The 17,094-nt window shown below is 48.9% G+C and overlaps 1 protein-coding gene across 12 annotated transcripts in view; it reads right to left on the minus strand.

Annotated features, from left to right (window-relative positions):
* Positions 1-17,094, minus strand: part of BOC (BOC cell adhesion associated, oncogene regulated) — an 88,046-nt gene that overhangs the window by 30,920 nt on the left and 40,032 nt on the right. For all 12 annotated transcript variants that reach the window (XR_010840781.1, XR_010840778.1, XR_010840780.1 and 9 more), the window contains exon 6: positions 808-954. Coding sequence is in view for 5 of the 12 variants with exons in the window: in XM_067034637.1 (XP_066890738.1) it covers positions 808-954 (147 nt within the window). In the remaining 7 variants the exon portion in view is untranslated. The remainder of the gene's footprint in view (positions 1-807; positions 955-17,094) is intronic.

The following is a 17,094-nucleotide window of genomic DNA, read 5'->3' on the forward strand; positions in this document are numbered from 1 at the left end:
CTAGGGACAGTAGACATTCATACTCTTCTCAGTCTCCGGTTATTTCTGAGTGGCAGGATTAGGCTTTATTACCCTTAAAAAAAAGATTTTTGTATTTTCTATAATAAACATATACTCCCCTTTCATAACCAGAAAGTTAACAAAGATATTTTAAAATCTCTAGGACATTTAAAAAGGTACACATTTTGAAGTGTCAGGTCCAGCCATAGGGTCTACTTGGCCTTGAGTGCAGGTCAGTTGTGGAAAGAAGCTGACTTGGCCTTGAGAGAGAGCTTCTCTCCCCGCTGGCACTCTGTGGACAGAAGCTTGGTCGCCGCTGGACCAGCTGTCACGTCCACCTAGCAGGAAGCTGTGACTGTTGAGACAGTTGCGTTACCAGGAAGATAGGGAGAGGAAATATTTCAAGTTCCACTAAAGACTGCTCTGCTGTGCGGGGAAGAGCCCCGTCTCCCACCAGGGAACCCCACAGCTCCAGGAACGTCTGGTACGTCAGGCAGCCCTCCCCTGTGTGTGCCTGGTGGTGGGGAGCTTGTACAGGGAGAGTCTCAGCCCTCATCCAATGGCAGCAGCTCAGCAGCAACTGCCAGGGCCTCAAAGGATGAAGAGATTCCTCGCGACAGGTTCAGGGGACCTCCACAACGGAGGCCAATCCCTTCAGGATCCCGCAGGGCTAAATATCAGGGCAGAAGACAGCTGTTGAGCATGGGGAGGGGGCTGCCGGGGTGGGGACGGGGGTTTGGGAAGCGCTGCAGAGATGGCCAGCTTCCCTCCTGGCCCCGGCCGCTGGGCTCCTGCTTGTTCACTCACCTCTGGAGGCCTCCAGCCACTCGTGTTTGACGCTGTATCGGACCTGGGCTTTTGGGTGGCTCTCAGGAAGGTGACAGGCGATGACCGCCGTGTTCCCCTCATCCACTTCAATCACGTGCTGCACGTCTAACTTGAAGTCCTGGAGATCTGTGGAGAGAAGGGAAGGGGCGGGTTGGGCCTCGATGGAGGAGAGAGGCAGACAGTGCAACATTTCAGGGTGGGCTTGTGCCTCAGTGTCTTTAGTCACAATCAATAGCTGCAAGAAGCTCACACACTGGGGGTGCTCTGGGGGTACTCCGAGTCCTTCCTCCAACCTTTCGGTGTCTAGAGCAGTTTACAGGAGGGAATGTGTGGCCCACGTCACTGCATGGGGAGCTCAGCTGGGTGTATATAAGCTGAGGGGGCGGGGTGTAGAGAATTCCATGAAGTGGTGCCTGTGACGCAGACCAGCCTCTTTTGTTATACTGACATGGGGGGCAAGTTGGCTAGGCCCATCGGCCCCACTGAGCCTGGCTGGAAATGGGTCATAGTTTAGGCACAGAAGTCCCGGCACAGCTCACGGAGACTGAAAGGAACAACAATAGAGAATGCTTTTGTCTGTTTTCCAGTTCAATCAAGAATCGCCTTCTCCTCAGACATCCACAGTGAAAAGTGAAAGGCCCGAGATTCTGCTCAATTGCTAACCGTGGTTACAACCGGAAGGCTGATTCCTGCTACCCAGGAGCTATGGAGTCCTCCCCAGTGCCCTCGGGGATTGGTTCCAGGTGCCCCACTGGATACTAAAATCGGCGGATGCTCAAGTCCCTTATATAAAATTGTGCTGGACAACGATTACAGTCGGCCTGCCGCATCCTCAGATTTTCCACCTGCAGATTCAGAGAGCCGACTACATGTCACGTCATGGCTAATTCTTTCTCGGGGCTAAGGACGGGGATCTGTGGATGCCTGAAGCATTTTCTAAGGCAAGGAGGGATATCCCCAGTGTGGCTTAATGGCAGTGGAATGCAGGCGAGCCGAGGGTCCTGAAACCAGGCTGCAGTCCCTCCTGACTTAGCTCAGTGGCAGGAAGACTGGGATTTAAACTGGAGAGGATGGAGATCCATCTGGAACAAAAGCAGGATGTTTCCTAAACAATCCAACGGTCCAAACAACAAAACTCTCTTTGAGCCAAATCACTGCTGTTGCTGAACAAAATGGGCCATTTGTGCAACAAAACCGCATTCCAAATTTGGTTTTCAGGATTGTGGCTGAATTTAATATAAGAGAGGAAATAAAACTAATAGAGAATAAGATAAGAGAGATGAAAATATTTACCCAGACACTCTCTCCATAATGGTGCTTAGAAAGCCCTGGAGGCACCATCTCTGAGTGCTGACCACACCACATTCTGATCGGCTCCTGAGAACTGATACCATCGCAGTGTAACTGCAGTTCACGGCAAGACTCCACCTGCCTGTGTGGTTCCCAGACAAGGCAAAAGGAGCGGTGGGAATCAGGTTTCTCACAGAGACATGAGCTAATTACCAAAAACAAACTACTGTCACGAGAGGAGAGCTCAGTGATCAAGGCACTCAGTGAGGTCAAGAGGTTTCCCATTTAATGGAACTTTCAAGAAGTTCTTAGTCAAGCCAAGCCAGAGCAGGGCAGGAAAGCCCTTTTATTTCTATGAAAGGATCACTGTCCCCTTGATTCCAATATTCAATTGTGAACTTTTTAGGGGCAGGGACCAAGTCTTCTTCATGTATGTGTCCTCTGAACCTAGCCAGTGCCTGGCACAAGTAGATGCTCAGTGAATGCTGAATGGCCAATGAGTGACTCTCTTGGAGCTGGGCCACTCAAGTCAGGTACAAGATGCCCATGTATGTTGCCTGTGAACTCAAATTTCATAGTTGAGTTGGGTCTATAGTATGAGCTCAGGGGCTTAGCACAACAAATTTTCTATGAACCTTTTATCCAAGTGTGGCCAACCTTTATCTAAGTTTGGATATTTTGAAAATAGAATGTTTCTTGAGTGATTACTTCCAGGGTCACAGGAAAGAGGTAAAACAGGTGTAATAAATGTGGAATAAGAAATACATGCTGTTGGTCAGGACAAGGTGGCAGAGTAGAAGACCTTGAGCTCACCTCCTCCCACAAGCACACCAAAATCGCAACTAACTGCTGAACAGCCATCAGTAGAAAAGACTGGAACCTACCCAAAAAACATATTCTACCTCCAGAGACAAAGAAGGAACCACGACAATAGTAGGGGCACACTTGAGATACAATCAAATCCCATACCCCCAGATGGGCAACCCACAAACTGGAGAATAATTATATCACAGAAGTTCTCCCACGGGAACAAGAGAGCGTTCTGAGCCCCATGTCAGGCTCCCCAGCTTGGGGGGGTCTGGCATCGAGAGGAGGAGACCCCAGGACATTTGGCTTTGAAGGTCAGTGGGGCTTGATCGCAGGAGCTCCACAGGACTGGGAGAAACAGAGATCCACTCTTAGAGGACACACACAAGGTCTTGTGTGCACAGGGACCCAGGGCGAAAGCAGTGACTTCACAGGAGCCTTGGCCAGACCCACCTGCTGGTCTTGGAGGGTCTCCTGGGGAGGCAGGGGCTGGCTTTGGCTCTTTCTTGGGACATAAAAGCTGGCGGCAAACGTATCGGGATTACTCATCTGAAGGCTAACATCTTGCTTGGGTCATTAGCACCAAGACCTGACCCCACCCAACAGCCTGCAGGCTCCAGTGCTGGCACACCTCTGCCAAACCACCAACGGGGCAGGAACACAGTCCCACCCATCAGCAGACAGGCTGCTTAAAGACTTCCTGAGCACACAGCCACCTCTAAACACGCTCCTTGACACAGCCCTGCCCATCAAATGGCCAAGACCCAATTCCACCCACCAGCGGACAGGCACTGGCACCTCCCACCAGGAAGCCTGCAAAAGCCTCTAGACCAGCCTCGCCCACCATGGGAGCAGACACCAGAAGCAAGAAAAACAGTCACATAGCCTGCGGAACTGAGTCCAAAAACACAGGTCTGGACCTACCCTGGGACCAGCTGGTCCCTGGCCACCAGGTGACGAGAGGGGAGTGTACTGCTGGGATACATAGGACATCCCCTACTGAGGGTCACTTCTCCAAGGCTGAGAAACATAACTAAGCTTCCACATACATAAAAATACAAATAGAAGTTTAGACAAAATGACACGACAGAGGAATATGTTCCAGATAAAGGAACAAGATAAAACCCCAGAAGAACAACTGAGTGATGTGGAGATAGGCAATCTACCAGAGAAAAAGTTCTGAGTAATGATCGTAAAGATGATCCAAGAACTTGGGAAAAGAATGGATGCATACAGCAAGAAGTTACAAGACGTTTTTAACTAAGAATTAGAAAATATAAAGAACCAATCAGTTGAAGAATAACTGAAATGAAAAATACACTAGAAGAAATACATGCTGTTGACCCAGTAGTGTGGCAAAAACAATGACAGAATGCCTGATTCATCTCTATGGCCCCATTTTGCTTTCCAGGCTGAACCAGTGGTTCCTGGGAGTCAAGGTGAGCTCTCTCATGGATTCCTTCCTTTGGGTGGGTGCAGGGCCTTCTAGGCTTTTAAAGAATTATCTCATCATTATTTAATCTTGTGTTGGTGATATCCAACCCAAACTAAATTGCAAATTCTTAGCGGGCAACCTATTAATTTTGCACTCCATGCCCCCGCCCCAAGCTCCACTGTACCGTCTTCAGGATGCACCATGCTCATTTAGTCCTTGTTGAGTGACCAGTTTGGAAGGCTGTGCCCAAGGCCAGCTTCGTGGGCATGCACACTGTGCAGCTGTGCTGGGCCCTGCGCTTGGAAGACTTTCACTTCGCACCGAGCCCCACAAAATATGTAGCCCAGTCTTGGCTGAGCCCCTCAGCCAAGAGAGCGGATGTGTTTTCTCCCAGAGAGAAGGAGGGTATGGACTGGGGGAAGGGTGGACTGCCTGTGCTCAGTGTGTTCTAGCTGGATGTTGCTATCTGCTTTCCCAAGCAAGGCACTTCAGCCATGCGAAGGCCTTAACCCTCCTCAGCGCAGGGTGTGCCCTACCTGCCCAGTCAGGAGGCTCCCCACAAAGTGAGCTGTGAGCGATCGTGAGCTCAGGGGCACCTGGAAAATTCCTCAGTCACTGAGAAGCACTCTCATGCATGCTCTAATAAATCTAAAAATTACTCCACCAAGAGTTTGAGTTTTTGTTTCACCCTCCTCCTTTACCTCATTCTAAGAAAATCTGCCTCAAGCAAGAATGTACTTAAGCCTAACAGATCATTTTGCAAGAAAGATGTGAGCAACTGAAAGGAGTCTGGGATCAGAATGCCATCTCCAGCTTAGCCCTTGGCTTCTGCCCCATTGTAATTGAGCTCTTATCCATGCATGGAGCACGCTGTCCTCCATGCACCCACCTCAGTGCTCCAACACTAGATAACACTATGCACTCCCCCTTAAGCCCCTCTTGGTGCCTTCTGCACGCTCTGACAATCCACTACTGCCTTGGAGACAGCAGGCTGTGTGTGCAATAGAGGGGGCACTGGTCAGCCACGCGGCAGATGGCCCCTCTGTTCTGATGCCAACATGTGCACGACAGCCCACGCGGGCAGGACCCAGGACACCCCAGCTGGGCTTCCAGCTCCCCACAAGGGCCGACTGGCAGGCGAGCCTCCTGGCTTCAAAACAAATAAGCAGCAGTTGGGTCCTTGGCCCTGCCTCCCCAAAGCTTAAGCTTTAGCTGTTGCTTCACTAGACAAATGCTCCCAATTTGGCCGCTGGAGCAAAAGTTGAGTTTCACTAAAAAGGGATCAAAGGCAGAGTAATGAAGTGATGGACGATCTGAAAAATCAGAGCACCCTCTTTTCTAGCAGTTTGGGGCAGGAATGAGGCCAGGCAGGGGCAGAGGCTTTGTGATCAATAACAGCCTAATCAGCCACCAGATGAGAGGCAGATGCAGGCGGATCTAGTTGGCTGCATATGAAGGAACGCAGCCTGTTCTCAGGCCCCTCTGTCTGCAAAGCCAGTTTCCTGGCGAGTCCCTGGGCTGCTCAGCGAGCCTCGCTGGGAATAAGGGGCAGGCCCTTCAGTTACAAATGGGGTTAGCAGGCCTCAGGCCTCGCTGAAGAATGATGGATCAGGTTTCCTGGGGGAAATGGTTTGACAGGACACCTGCCCTTGCCTGTTGGCTGGTGTGTTTGAGAAATTCATTAGAGGAATGTTTTTGCAGCTTTAATCCTTACCTTCCCTTAGACCCTTCTTCTGCATCCCCTCTTCGTTTATTCTTCCACCTATTTTATTAACTGGTCGGCACTAATCAAATGCCAGTAGGCTCACTCCTGTTTCTCAGCTCTCAGCAGGTCAGAAGCCCTGGTCTTTGAGGCCGTCTCTGGGTTTATGGACCTTCTTGATTAGTCACAGAACTTTGTGCTTTCTGAGAAAGCCCATAACATCTCAGGCTCCATATGGAACCCTGCCCAGTTCCTTGCCTTCTAAGCACCCAATTTCTTAACGGAACATATATCTTCTGATATATCACTTCCGTAGGAGCCTTGGATACACAGATTACAGGGATCTTTTCAGACACAAATCATGCAATATGCTCTGAGTTTCCTCTTCACATTTACGGGGTACATCAGGCTCCTACCTTTTTGGCTGTGGGGAAAAAAGAAGGAAAATAAAAACTTTCAGAGGCATGTCGGGGTGTGGCTGTCATCACGAGGATCATATGCGAAACTACAAATGGACAAGTTTCACCTTGGGCCCCTTTTGAATTTCTTTCTCTCCACCTTCTAGCCTGGATCCTTCCTTTATGAATAAAAGGCTCAGTAGATCTATGAATTAAATGACAATATTTAGTGTATGTTTGTTCATTCTCATAACACAAAATTGTCAAATCTTAATTGTAGGCTCATCCTCCAATTTTTATAGACTCTACCTGTCCCATTATGTGGTACACTGTGCCTCAGCAAAATGCCCCCAGTGTAATCAATAAACCTAACTTCTACTTTCAAGGAGTTTCCTTATTTGACAGTCTTCTCCCCGAGTCCTCCCTTAGGCTGAAAATTAAAGTTCGCTTCTGTTTAAGAAAGAAGTCAGGCAAGACAGTGCCTTCAGGTGGAGGCTGCCTGGGTTTACCAACATTCCCATCTCCCTGAGCGCTGCTGAGCGATTGAAAACATTCCGGCTTTCAACGCATCCAGGCATTTCTCGTACCTAGTCAGTCCGGTCCTACCCTCCTGTCTGTTCTCAGGGAGCACAGGACAAGCCTGCACGCTTCTGCCGAGGCTCGGATGGGATCCACCAGATCGTGGGGCGACTGAATTGGGCTCACTTGGCAACGCTGCTGGGTGGCTCAGCAGCCTCGTGGCCGTCGGTAAGTCTCTAGGCTGACAGATCATTCTACCCCCCAAATCTCCTGGCCGCCAGGCCTCAACTTGCCCCTGTGCTGGCTTGCTGCATCTCTGGCCAGTGTTACAAAGTGTAGAAAGAGCTTGCCTAATGGAGTACCCCAGTGACATGCTGACCCTGCAGCCCATCCCTGCATGTTCTGAAAGGCAGCATAGGTGCAAAGGAAGTAGAACCAAGAGCCCGGGGCTCACCGCTCTACAGATGGACTTGGAGGTGCTGTCTGGGCTTGCCTCCCCGTGTGGGCTCTTGCAATGCAGGGGCTCTCCAGTGTCCTGAACTGCTTCACGGATGGGCAGAGAATCACAGCACGACTTGATCTCCAAGTCACCTGAGGAGCCATGGCCTGGCACGACACCAAGGTCAAGCCTCTGAAAGGAAGTGCCCTACAAGTGGAAAACCATGGTGATGGACTGCAGAAGTGGACTGGAGGCTGGATCCTGACGGTGTTCCTGTTAGAGGTGGGACTGCCTGGATCCTGGTGAGTGGACGGGGTTTACTGTGGGATGGGCAGGCCCCTCAGACGCCATGCATTCTGGGTAATGACTAAGCCTATTACTAGTCCATAGCCCTGGCACACAGACCACTGAAGTCAAACCCAACTGCAGCTCACAAGGCTGGGCAAAATTTGCATATTCTGCAGTCGGCATCTGGCACAATACCATCCCTCCAGACACCACTGATTCGTTCACTCAGCCAGCCAGAAGCTGCAGAGATACCAAGAAGATAAAGACATAGTTCCTAACCACAGGAGCTTTACTCTAATAGAAAAGACAGTTAAAACAACACACAGGGCTTCCCTGGTGGCGCAGTGGTTGAGAGTCCGCCTGCCGATGCAGGGGACACGGGTTCGTGCCCCGGTCCGGGAAGATCCCACATGCCGCGGAGCGGCTGGGCCCGTGAGCCATGGCCGCTGAGCCTGCGCGTCCGGAGCCTGTGCTCCGTGGCAGGAGAGGCCACAACAGTGAGAGGCTCACGTACCGCAAGAAAACAGAAACAAAGACACACAAGGCAGGGTACAACAATTTGCTAGAGTGGTGTCCCCAGGCGTAGTCCCTGCCAGCTTCACCAGCATTCTAACCTAAGTTAGGTTACCTCAATCTCCAGAGCAATTTAGAAAGGGGGTTGGTGGAGTGAGTAACCCCCCCTTTGCAGGCTGGAAGAGTAGACAAATACATTTGCTCTCTTCAGGATTTTTTTCTGCCTGTTCAACTGCATAATTTTGGCTCCAAAGCTCTCTCCTGAAGCCATGGAAACGTGACATGAAATTTCTCACACACACTTTCTGATGAAAGCAAGGCATGCTCTCTTTTACTTAAATAAAAACAGTTTCTAGGGGGGGAGAAAAAAACCTTGGCAGATGCCAAACATATTAATTGTTAAATCTTGCATTTCTTTCTTTTCTTTTGAGTTAAGGTGGGGTGTGCACCTAGATTGGAGAAGTGGGAGAAAGCTGAGGATGGGGAAGAGACGAAAGAGCCAGAGGGAGAGCAGAAGATCAGAGTCAAGACCGGAGGTGGGCAGGACAGGAGAGAGGGCGTAAAAGGAGGGGTGCGAGAGGGAGGAGGAGGAAAATAAAAAGAACCTAGTTTGCAATGTCATTAAATGATTTGCAGTAAACTGGCCTAATGCTTCAGGAATTTCTTGGCTTGAACCAATTAGAAAAAATATATTTTTTTCAAAAGACATATGAGAATGAGAAATGTTATTAATCCTTGAAAACAAATCAAGGATGGGAGCTGTTTCTCTACTGAGTCTGGCAGCCAGATGAACAGAGAAGATGTCTGTAGACCATCCCATTTATTTGACTCCAGTGCTGCTGTGAAGTAGGGCTGGCTAGCAGAACTGGGGAGTTTCTTTTGGACTAGACGAAGGAATAAAATGGTTTGAAAACATACACTGGGGAAAGAGTCTTAGGAAAAAAAAAAGATTTACTTGCCAGCAACCCACATCGCACATACTTCTCTGATCAACCAAATATAAACTAGAAACTTAGCAATGGGAACATTAATGTGAATCCCGGTGGTCTGGACTCATCAGAGCCAGAGCTGGTTCCTGGCATGGCCTTTGGTAGGCTGGCGGCCTGTACAGGAAGAGAGAGAGAAGACGGAGGCGTTCAGAGGAACAATGGACATGAACCCTTCAGCGTGGCCTTTACAGACAGAATTCTAGGTGGGAGAGGCAGGGGCACAGTCTGAAGGCCGTGGGACCCACAGTGGTTCCCACTTGCCCTCCACACACCCGGGAACCACGTAGTCCTAAAAGCAGTAATGACTACCCACGTCGTCTGCCCACCCTCTCTGACAGTGTCCCGTGAGGTGTCTGGTAGGACGTGGAGCCGCTTCCACTGGCATCTCCCTTCAAACGTTCCAGAGTTTCCTCTAAAAATGCTTCACGCTTCTGACGTCCATCTATTTTTCTAAACCCTTCCTGAATCTGTGTGTGTCTTCAGCCTGTTTATATCCCAAGATGTTGCTTCATCCTTTCTTGTTTACTTCCTCAAAATTTTTACTATGTCATAATCTGGTGAAGAAATCTTTGTTCACCGTCTGCATGCCCTTTCTGATCGTCTAGACTTCAAACACATCTTATCTGGGAGTCTGCCTCTCCCTAGACATTCACCGAAGGCCTAGCCTGTGCCAGGCCCTTTGTGCGGCAGTGTGGTGGCCACAGAGGTGAAGGGCAAAGAGGCGGTGGCAGGAGAGGCCTAGAGGAGTAAACTTGGGATGGTAGGGAGCCGGGAAGAGGGGACCCCACTCCAGACTTGGGGGGGCCGAGGGGGTCAAGAAAAGATATTTAGGGGAGAAGATACTTGAATCTTGAAAAACGGGAAGGAATTTATTAACCCAAGGGAGGTGGGAACTTTCTGGGGAAGAGAACGGAAAGGAGGTCGTTACAGGTGGACGGAGGAGCGCCATTCCAAAAACCAGTGCAAGACTAGCTGAGGAAATGGCAGGGCTGCTGGGTCTAGAGTGGGAGGTAGGGCTGAGAGGGAGGCTTAAGTGTCACACTGCAGCCTGAGTCTTACTCTGTGATGCCTTTTCAATGTTTTTAAGTAGAAAAGGAGCGCAGTCACCAAAAATTAAGCACAATTTTCCCTAAAGTAAAAAACATGCTGTTTCTGCCCCAGCAAGTTTTTTTTTTTTTTCCTTTTGCTTACCTTTTTTTTCTCTCAGTATTAAGTGAGAGTCCTTTATTTAGATTTGAACATTTTGTCCCATTTGCAGGACAGACTCGCTGTTCTATAGTTCCTGGGACTATTAGCAGATTCCAAAAATGGTTTAAAGTCTAAAAAACAAGATCAAGGTAGAAATCCCTAAACTCTTCTACACACACACAAAAAGGAGAGCCAAGGAACTCATTTGCTCTCTTGATTCTTTTTCATTTTAAAGGAACCATCTTGCATCATGTTCTTTAAAGGTTCCAGTGATTTCAAGCAAGCTAATCAATCCTCCCCCTTGTCTCCCTGTGCAAAAGGCTTCTTAAAGTCTGTTCTGGCTCACTGAATCTATAGTTGTACCTGCTTAACACACTGTGTGGTCCTTCCCTTTTCTCGTAGCTTAGAAAATGAACCTAGGATTTTATTTAAGCATACGGGTGTGTGTGCGGAGAACAGACTGAGGAGAGGAGTGGGGTAGGTTAAGAGTTCTAAGCATGTCCTTGGGAGGAGATGCACCATGGAATTGAGTCCTCTTTTGGTAAATATTGACGGTTGCTAAATAGAAAATTGGAACCCTGGCTGTTTGGGGCAGTTGCTGCCATGATGTCCTGAGCTAACTCCACACATTTGTCTGGGCACCTGTGCCAGGCCTACTGGGATTAGCATTGCCAAAGCCATTTGAAGATTTCACCAGAATACCAGGGGAAATTCTTGTGAGGTGTGAATTTCTGCCTGTATCCAGTAGAAAACAGAAAGGGTTAATATGACTTTGGCCTAAAGCTGTAAGGTATTCCTTAGTCATCTCCTATTTAGGTACTCAAGTTGCTTAGTACCTTTTAGGTTTAAACTGTCTTTCAATGATTTTCTTGTCCAACTGGCAAAGTAAAATACACAACACTTACGGCATAAAGCAGTTGGATTTCAAGCTCAAGTTAGTTCTACTTTTCCAACTATACCACCATGTGGAGCTGTCTCTCTGCCTCTCCCAGCAAAGGCAGCTTCACACTCTGCCTGGCGGGTTATCTTCAGACCCAGCTTTCGCTGCAGACTCCTTTCCCCTTCTAGGGAAATACAGCCACTGGGTGATGGTCTCTCTCTTGCTACCTCATCCTAATTTCAGGATCTGACTGAACTCACTATGGAATTATCTGCACCGTCCAAGAAACTGCACTGAGCTTAGGTCTAAGTACACGATGTAGAGAGCTGAACTTTGTTGCTGAAGGTCTGAGAAAGGGATGTGAGGACTCAAAAAATTAGAGATAAAGGCTGTCTGTCCTGCACACATTCTTCAGGGCTCATCCCTGAGTCTTCCTCAATCCCCTGAAACTGAAATGAATCACTGATTCACCTGAGCTCCCATTAAAATCTGTTTCTATCTCTATTAGGCAACTCATGGGTCTGACTTGCTTTATGGCTAATATGTAAATGCAGTCCACCTTCCCCATCAGACTAAGAGATCCTCAACAGGAGGGACTAGGTCTTACTGTGCTGTTGGAAATTCTAAACACTCCCCCAATTCGCAGGACACCAATCTCCAAAACACCCAGATATTGAACTCAGGAGAATGGTTGGTTTGCTGGTTCCCTAGTGGGACTCACGAATCACCAGCCTGCTGGCTAGCCCTATGGATTTTGGACTTACCAGCCTCCACAATCATGTGAGCCAATTCTTTAAAATAAATCTCTCTCACTCTTTCTTCTTTCCTTTCTCTACTCCTCCTCTCTCTCTCTCCCCCCATATGTGTGTATATGTGTGTATAATTATATATATGTTCTCCATAAAATTACATGTGTGTATATATATATAGAAGTATATATATGTGTATATATAATCATATGTATGTGCTCCATAAAATTATGTGTTTATATAATTATGTGTGTATATATGTGTGTATGTATATACATATATGCATTTTATATATATATGTAGAGAGACAGAGAGGTGGAGAGAGATTGGTTCTTCTTCTCTGGAGAACCCTGACTAAAAACAAGGATAAAGGAAGCTAGAAATATTTTTTTAAATGTCGACAGCAATCCTTAATGGCCTGTTCTAATTCAGGGTCACAGCACAGAAGACCTGAAGGAAGTGTCTGATGGGAATCAGAGCTGGGGAGCTGAGTAAGAAGAGTCATGGCTTCTGTTTGTGGAACTCACAAGGCCAAGGGCCAGGGTCGGCCCATCCTGCCAGCGCAAACCAGCACTGTCTCCTTGGAACAATAAGCAGCAGTGAACCAACACAAGCAAAAATGGGCAGCTCTGTGGGCTACACTGACAACACACACGCAGTGACACTATGGGCTGCTCTCAAAGGTGGCGGGGAGGTGGGAACCCAGGCTGGAGAACGTGTGTAGGGGAAGCTAAGAAATTCACAGGAAATGGGTTTGTTCTCTCTTCCTGATAAGCCAGTCCTCTCTCTTGGCTCTGGCTGTGACGGAAGCTTTGCCCCTCCTGGGCTCTGTCGTCCTAGGGCTGCTCCCGGGATGGAGTTAGGCAGCACAGGGTTGGGTACAGGCCTCAGAGCCTTCTGCAAGAGGACACTCCACAGATATGTGCTGACCAAATGGGTGAGTGAATAAAGTCTAGAATTCATAAAATGCCTCAAAATATTACTATCATATACTCTCTCATTTGATTCTCTTAAGAACAAAACCAAACCAAACCAAACCATAAGACGGATGATGTAACCATCACTGTGCTCATGTCACAGCTGTGGCGATCTGAGACATCAAGTGACTCGCCCAAAGCCACAGTAACTCTTAAGTGGCAGAGTTAAAACTTAAAAAAAAAAAAAAAAGAGCCTCGGTTTAAGTTTCTTGTTTTTTCCATTATACCAGTTTGGCTCTTCATTTCACTCATGGGTTAAATTATGGTAACAAAGGGCCCCTGTCCCCTTCTGACCTTTCCTCAAAGGCACAGAGTCATGGACACAGCTGCCTAAGGGGAACTCCTTCCTTTCCTGTCAGCTGTCTTGCCTCTGATCTCTGATGCCAGAGAAGGATAATTCAGGAGTACGTGACTGGTCCTAGGGCTTAAAGACCTCACGGAGGGCTTACAGATTGGCTGTCAATTAAACCAGCACCAGCATAAGACTTCACATTAGCCTGAGGACTAAAATCCCCTGATATAGAATTACTACCCAGTTACCGCCTATTTTATGTCCAACTATGACTAGGACCTAGGGATTACAGGATAACTGGGAGAATTAACTGAAAAGATAGAAAGAAGGTAAAAATGAAGAATTATTAGGAGTTTATCTGAATGGTAGATGACTAGTGGTAAGGCGTCAGGAAACAGCTTTCACGCTGCATGCCAGCTCCAAACTGGTTGTGATTATGTGCTGTGAGGAGAACAATGTTAAGGGTGCCTCGGGGTCCAGGGACAAGGAATGCGGTGTCCACGGGCAACATCCGCTCTTGGTTCAGGCACACAGAGTGGTTGGCACCTGGGTGTAAAGCTTGTGAAAAGAGAGGTAAGAGGAAGAGAGGTAAGAAAGGAGAGCCAAGTCAGAGCATTTCAAAAAGAATTAGACAAGATGGTCTGAAGAGAGGCATTAGCAGCAAGAGAGATTCACCACAAAGAAAGCTTACGTGAAAAGGGGAAAAAAGTCCCCACAGGAGAGAGTGGGAGGGGCACCTCCACAGAGAGTAAGAAAAGCAGTTCTCCACACAGCCAGGACCACCTGGAGGAGAGAGGGCGGGAGTGCACAGGTGAGGCTTCAAGTGGTCCCATTTTACCTGAAGAACACAGGTTGATGTCACCGGGCAGGGGTAAAGTACAAGTGCACCCCCTGGCATCAGAGTAAAAGTGGTCTGGACCAGGGGAGTTCTGCTAGCAGCCTCCTCCACATCCCTGAATCCTCAAGCCAGGTCTTAGCCCCCATCACTGAAAGCCCCCAGTGATCTCTAGGGGTTCACCAAGATGCAGGAGGCAGCACCCTGCCAGGGAGGCCAAACAGCAAGCGCCCTGCCTGAGGATAAACATCTGAATGCACTGGGGAGAGGCCGGAGGAGAAGGAAGCCTGAAACACTGAGTGTGGGTGTGCGTGCGTGCGTGCGTGTGAGCGCCGGCACGCCGCTGCCGGCCTTCGCCTCTGAATGCAGAACGTGCCTCTTCCATAACCCCTTCTACTGCTCGGCCTCCCTCGCACATCAGCCACCCAGCGAAACACAGCCCCTGTTCTGCTCAGGAATGGGCTCTGGGAAACTTAATCTAGCTGCTGAGTCTGGGCCAAATCCCCCATGGCATTAACCCAAGGACAGCACCCCTCTCTCCCGCCTTCCCGTCACTGCCTCCTCCAAGTTTGGGAGGCTGTAGTTCCAGCCCAGCAACTCCCTCTCCGCAGCACACCGACGCCCCAAGCCCGCTCTCCCCATTTCCAGCACTTCTCCATCCATCTTCTGGTCAGGCCCAAACATTTCTCTTCTGATTCATGCCTAAATGACACGCCAATAGCTCTTGGTTTTCAAACAAGACTCGCCTCAGCTTCTGCACAAGCTCCCTCTTTCTTCTCTCACTGTGCCTTCTTGGGTTGCAACCAAACTATTCCCTTTGTCCTCACTGCCAACTGCAGATCCCTTTGACCACCAGAGAAAGAAGGGCCCAGGAATTTTTTTTTAAATAAAGGCTATAAATTATCTCTCCTCACACAGATTCACCTTGAAGTAGGAGGAGGGCTCCAAAATAAATCGTCTACTCTCCAGCTCTCCCGTTCTCCAAACAATGAGAGGTTCAGGCTGGCTCGAGATTAGGCCAAGTTAGTGAGTCTCCCAAGTCTTCACAGACAAGGGCTGACCATTTGCAGGTGAGCAAATCTCCGGGAAGAGCGGCGTTGCTAAAGGCACAAAGGTTGCTAAAAGGCACCTCTTATTTGTAATAATGAACAACTGGCAGGGACCCAATTGCCCAACACTAGGAAGAGCATTCAGGACACTATGGTAGAGCCGCTCTGGGATGTTCTAGGGCCATGAGCAACTGTGCTCCGACTCTGGTGGGGATGGGGGACAGGTTAACTAGGAGCGCGTCAGAGCGCTGGTTACACGGTATGTACACGTGAAAAACACATCGGGCTATTCACTTGACATTCGTGCATTTTGTGTTACTTTACTGGATGCATTTTATACTCAATACAAAAGAAAAAGTAAATATGGTCATATGACCAATGGAAAATGCTTGTCATATGATGTCAACTGGGAGAGAATAAGGACAGAAACTGTATATTCAGTAGTGTTAAAATATAGGTAGGGATGAAGACCAGAGGATATACTCCAAAATGATGGTGGTGGTTGTACGAGGATGGTGGGGAGACATTATGTTCCATATATTCTAAACTTTCTAGAGAGTCAATTTAATTATAATTTTAAAATATACAAGAGAAGTATGATGGTAAGAAGTGTAGCTCTGGCCTCAGCCCTTCTCATTATGACGAGATGACCCCTGTCACCCTCCTCCCCCAGCCCTCCAGCACACCTAGGGGGAGGGCCCAGCAGGTGGCTCAGGGCCTGCCTGCCTCACTGAACCCGAAAACGAACCCTAAGCCTGCTTCCCCAGAGGCCTGGCACTCAGATTCAGTGAGTGCTGCTGAGGCCACAGAGGCAAAGTGGCTCCAAGATGCAGCCCAGGCTTGGCCTCCCCCACTAGAGAGGTAGCTAGGGACCCACCCTGTCTTCCGGCCTCCTCTGAGAAGAGGGCAGGGCTGCTCAACTGGTTCCCCAGGAAACAGGAATACCGTTGGCAGCCTCATTCTTGTCTCTATTCTCGGGAGCGAAGTCCCTCTAGGGATCTGGAAACCAGAGGGCAGGGTGGGGTCTTTTCTCCCCTGCTTTTCTACTCCCCCATCTCTCACCACTTTCTCCCCAGGACCCATGCCTCACACCTCAGGGACCCCAGCCGATGCTTCAGGAGCATCTTAGAAGCTGGCTGCCTTAGGTGTGGCCCGTAACATAAGGACCACCGACCTCCTGGAACCACATGGTCCAGGAGGGTGATAATGATGACGACACGGAAACAGGGCTGTCGGCGATAGGGAGGCACAGCTAAGTCGTGAGGGAACAAGCTCAGGAGACCTTCTCAAAGGTTAAGCCCAAACACCATGGACCTCTCAACAAGGTCCCCTGTTTCCTAGGCTTCAGCCACCAGGAAGGGGAGGTAATTCTTAATACTGTTGACCTTGAACAACATGGGTTTGAACTGCATGGGTCCACGTGGCTGGGAATCTTCTCCCCCACAGTAAATACTATGGCACTGCATGACCCAAGGTTGGTTGGACCTGCGGATGCAGAGGACCCCTTATGAGTTATATGCCAATTCTCAAGTGCCCAGAGGGTCGGCGACCCTCACCCTGAATTGTTCAAGGGCCAAGTGAATGTCCTGGCTATAGACTCCGCATATAAGAGCAGGTGTTGCGGCTGCGCTTCCAAAATAAGCCTTTGGAAGTTTATACTTTACCAGTCAAGTCTCCTTTCCCATACGTACCACGGGTAGAAAATCAGGTAATGTGTGTATTGAGCTTGGGCACAATAGTGTATCCGAGTGGTAATTATATATAAGAGTAGCATGAAGTCTTCTCCCGGCCTCCTCCTTGGACCAAAGTGTGGCCTCATTTCCTCCTCTCTACCCTCTGTCCCAGTTTCCTTTTCATTGTGTTCCACTATTTATGTTTCAGGAATTTAGACTATGCCTGCCCCTCAGAGAGGCAGG

Source organism: Kogia breviceps, chromosome 5 (assembly GCF_026419965.1).
Source record: "Kogia breviceps isolate mKogBre1 chromosome 5, mKogBre1 haplotype 1, whole genome shotgun sequence".
In the NCBI taxonomy this organism is placed as follows: Eukaryota; Metazoa; Chordata; class Mammalia; order Artiodactyla; family Physeteridae; genus Kogia; species Kogia breviceps.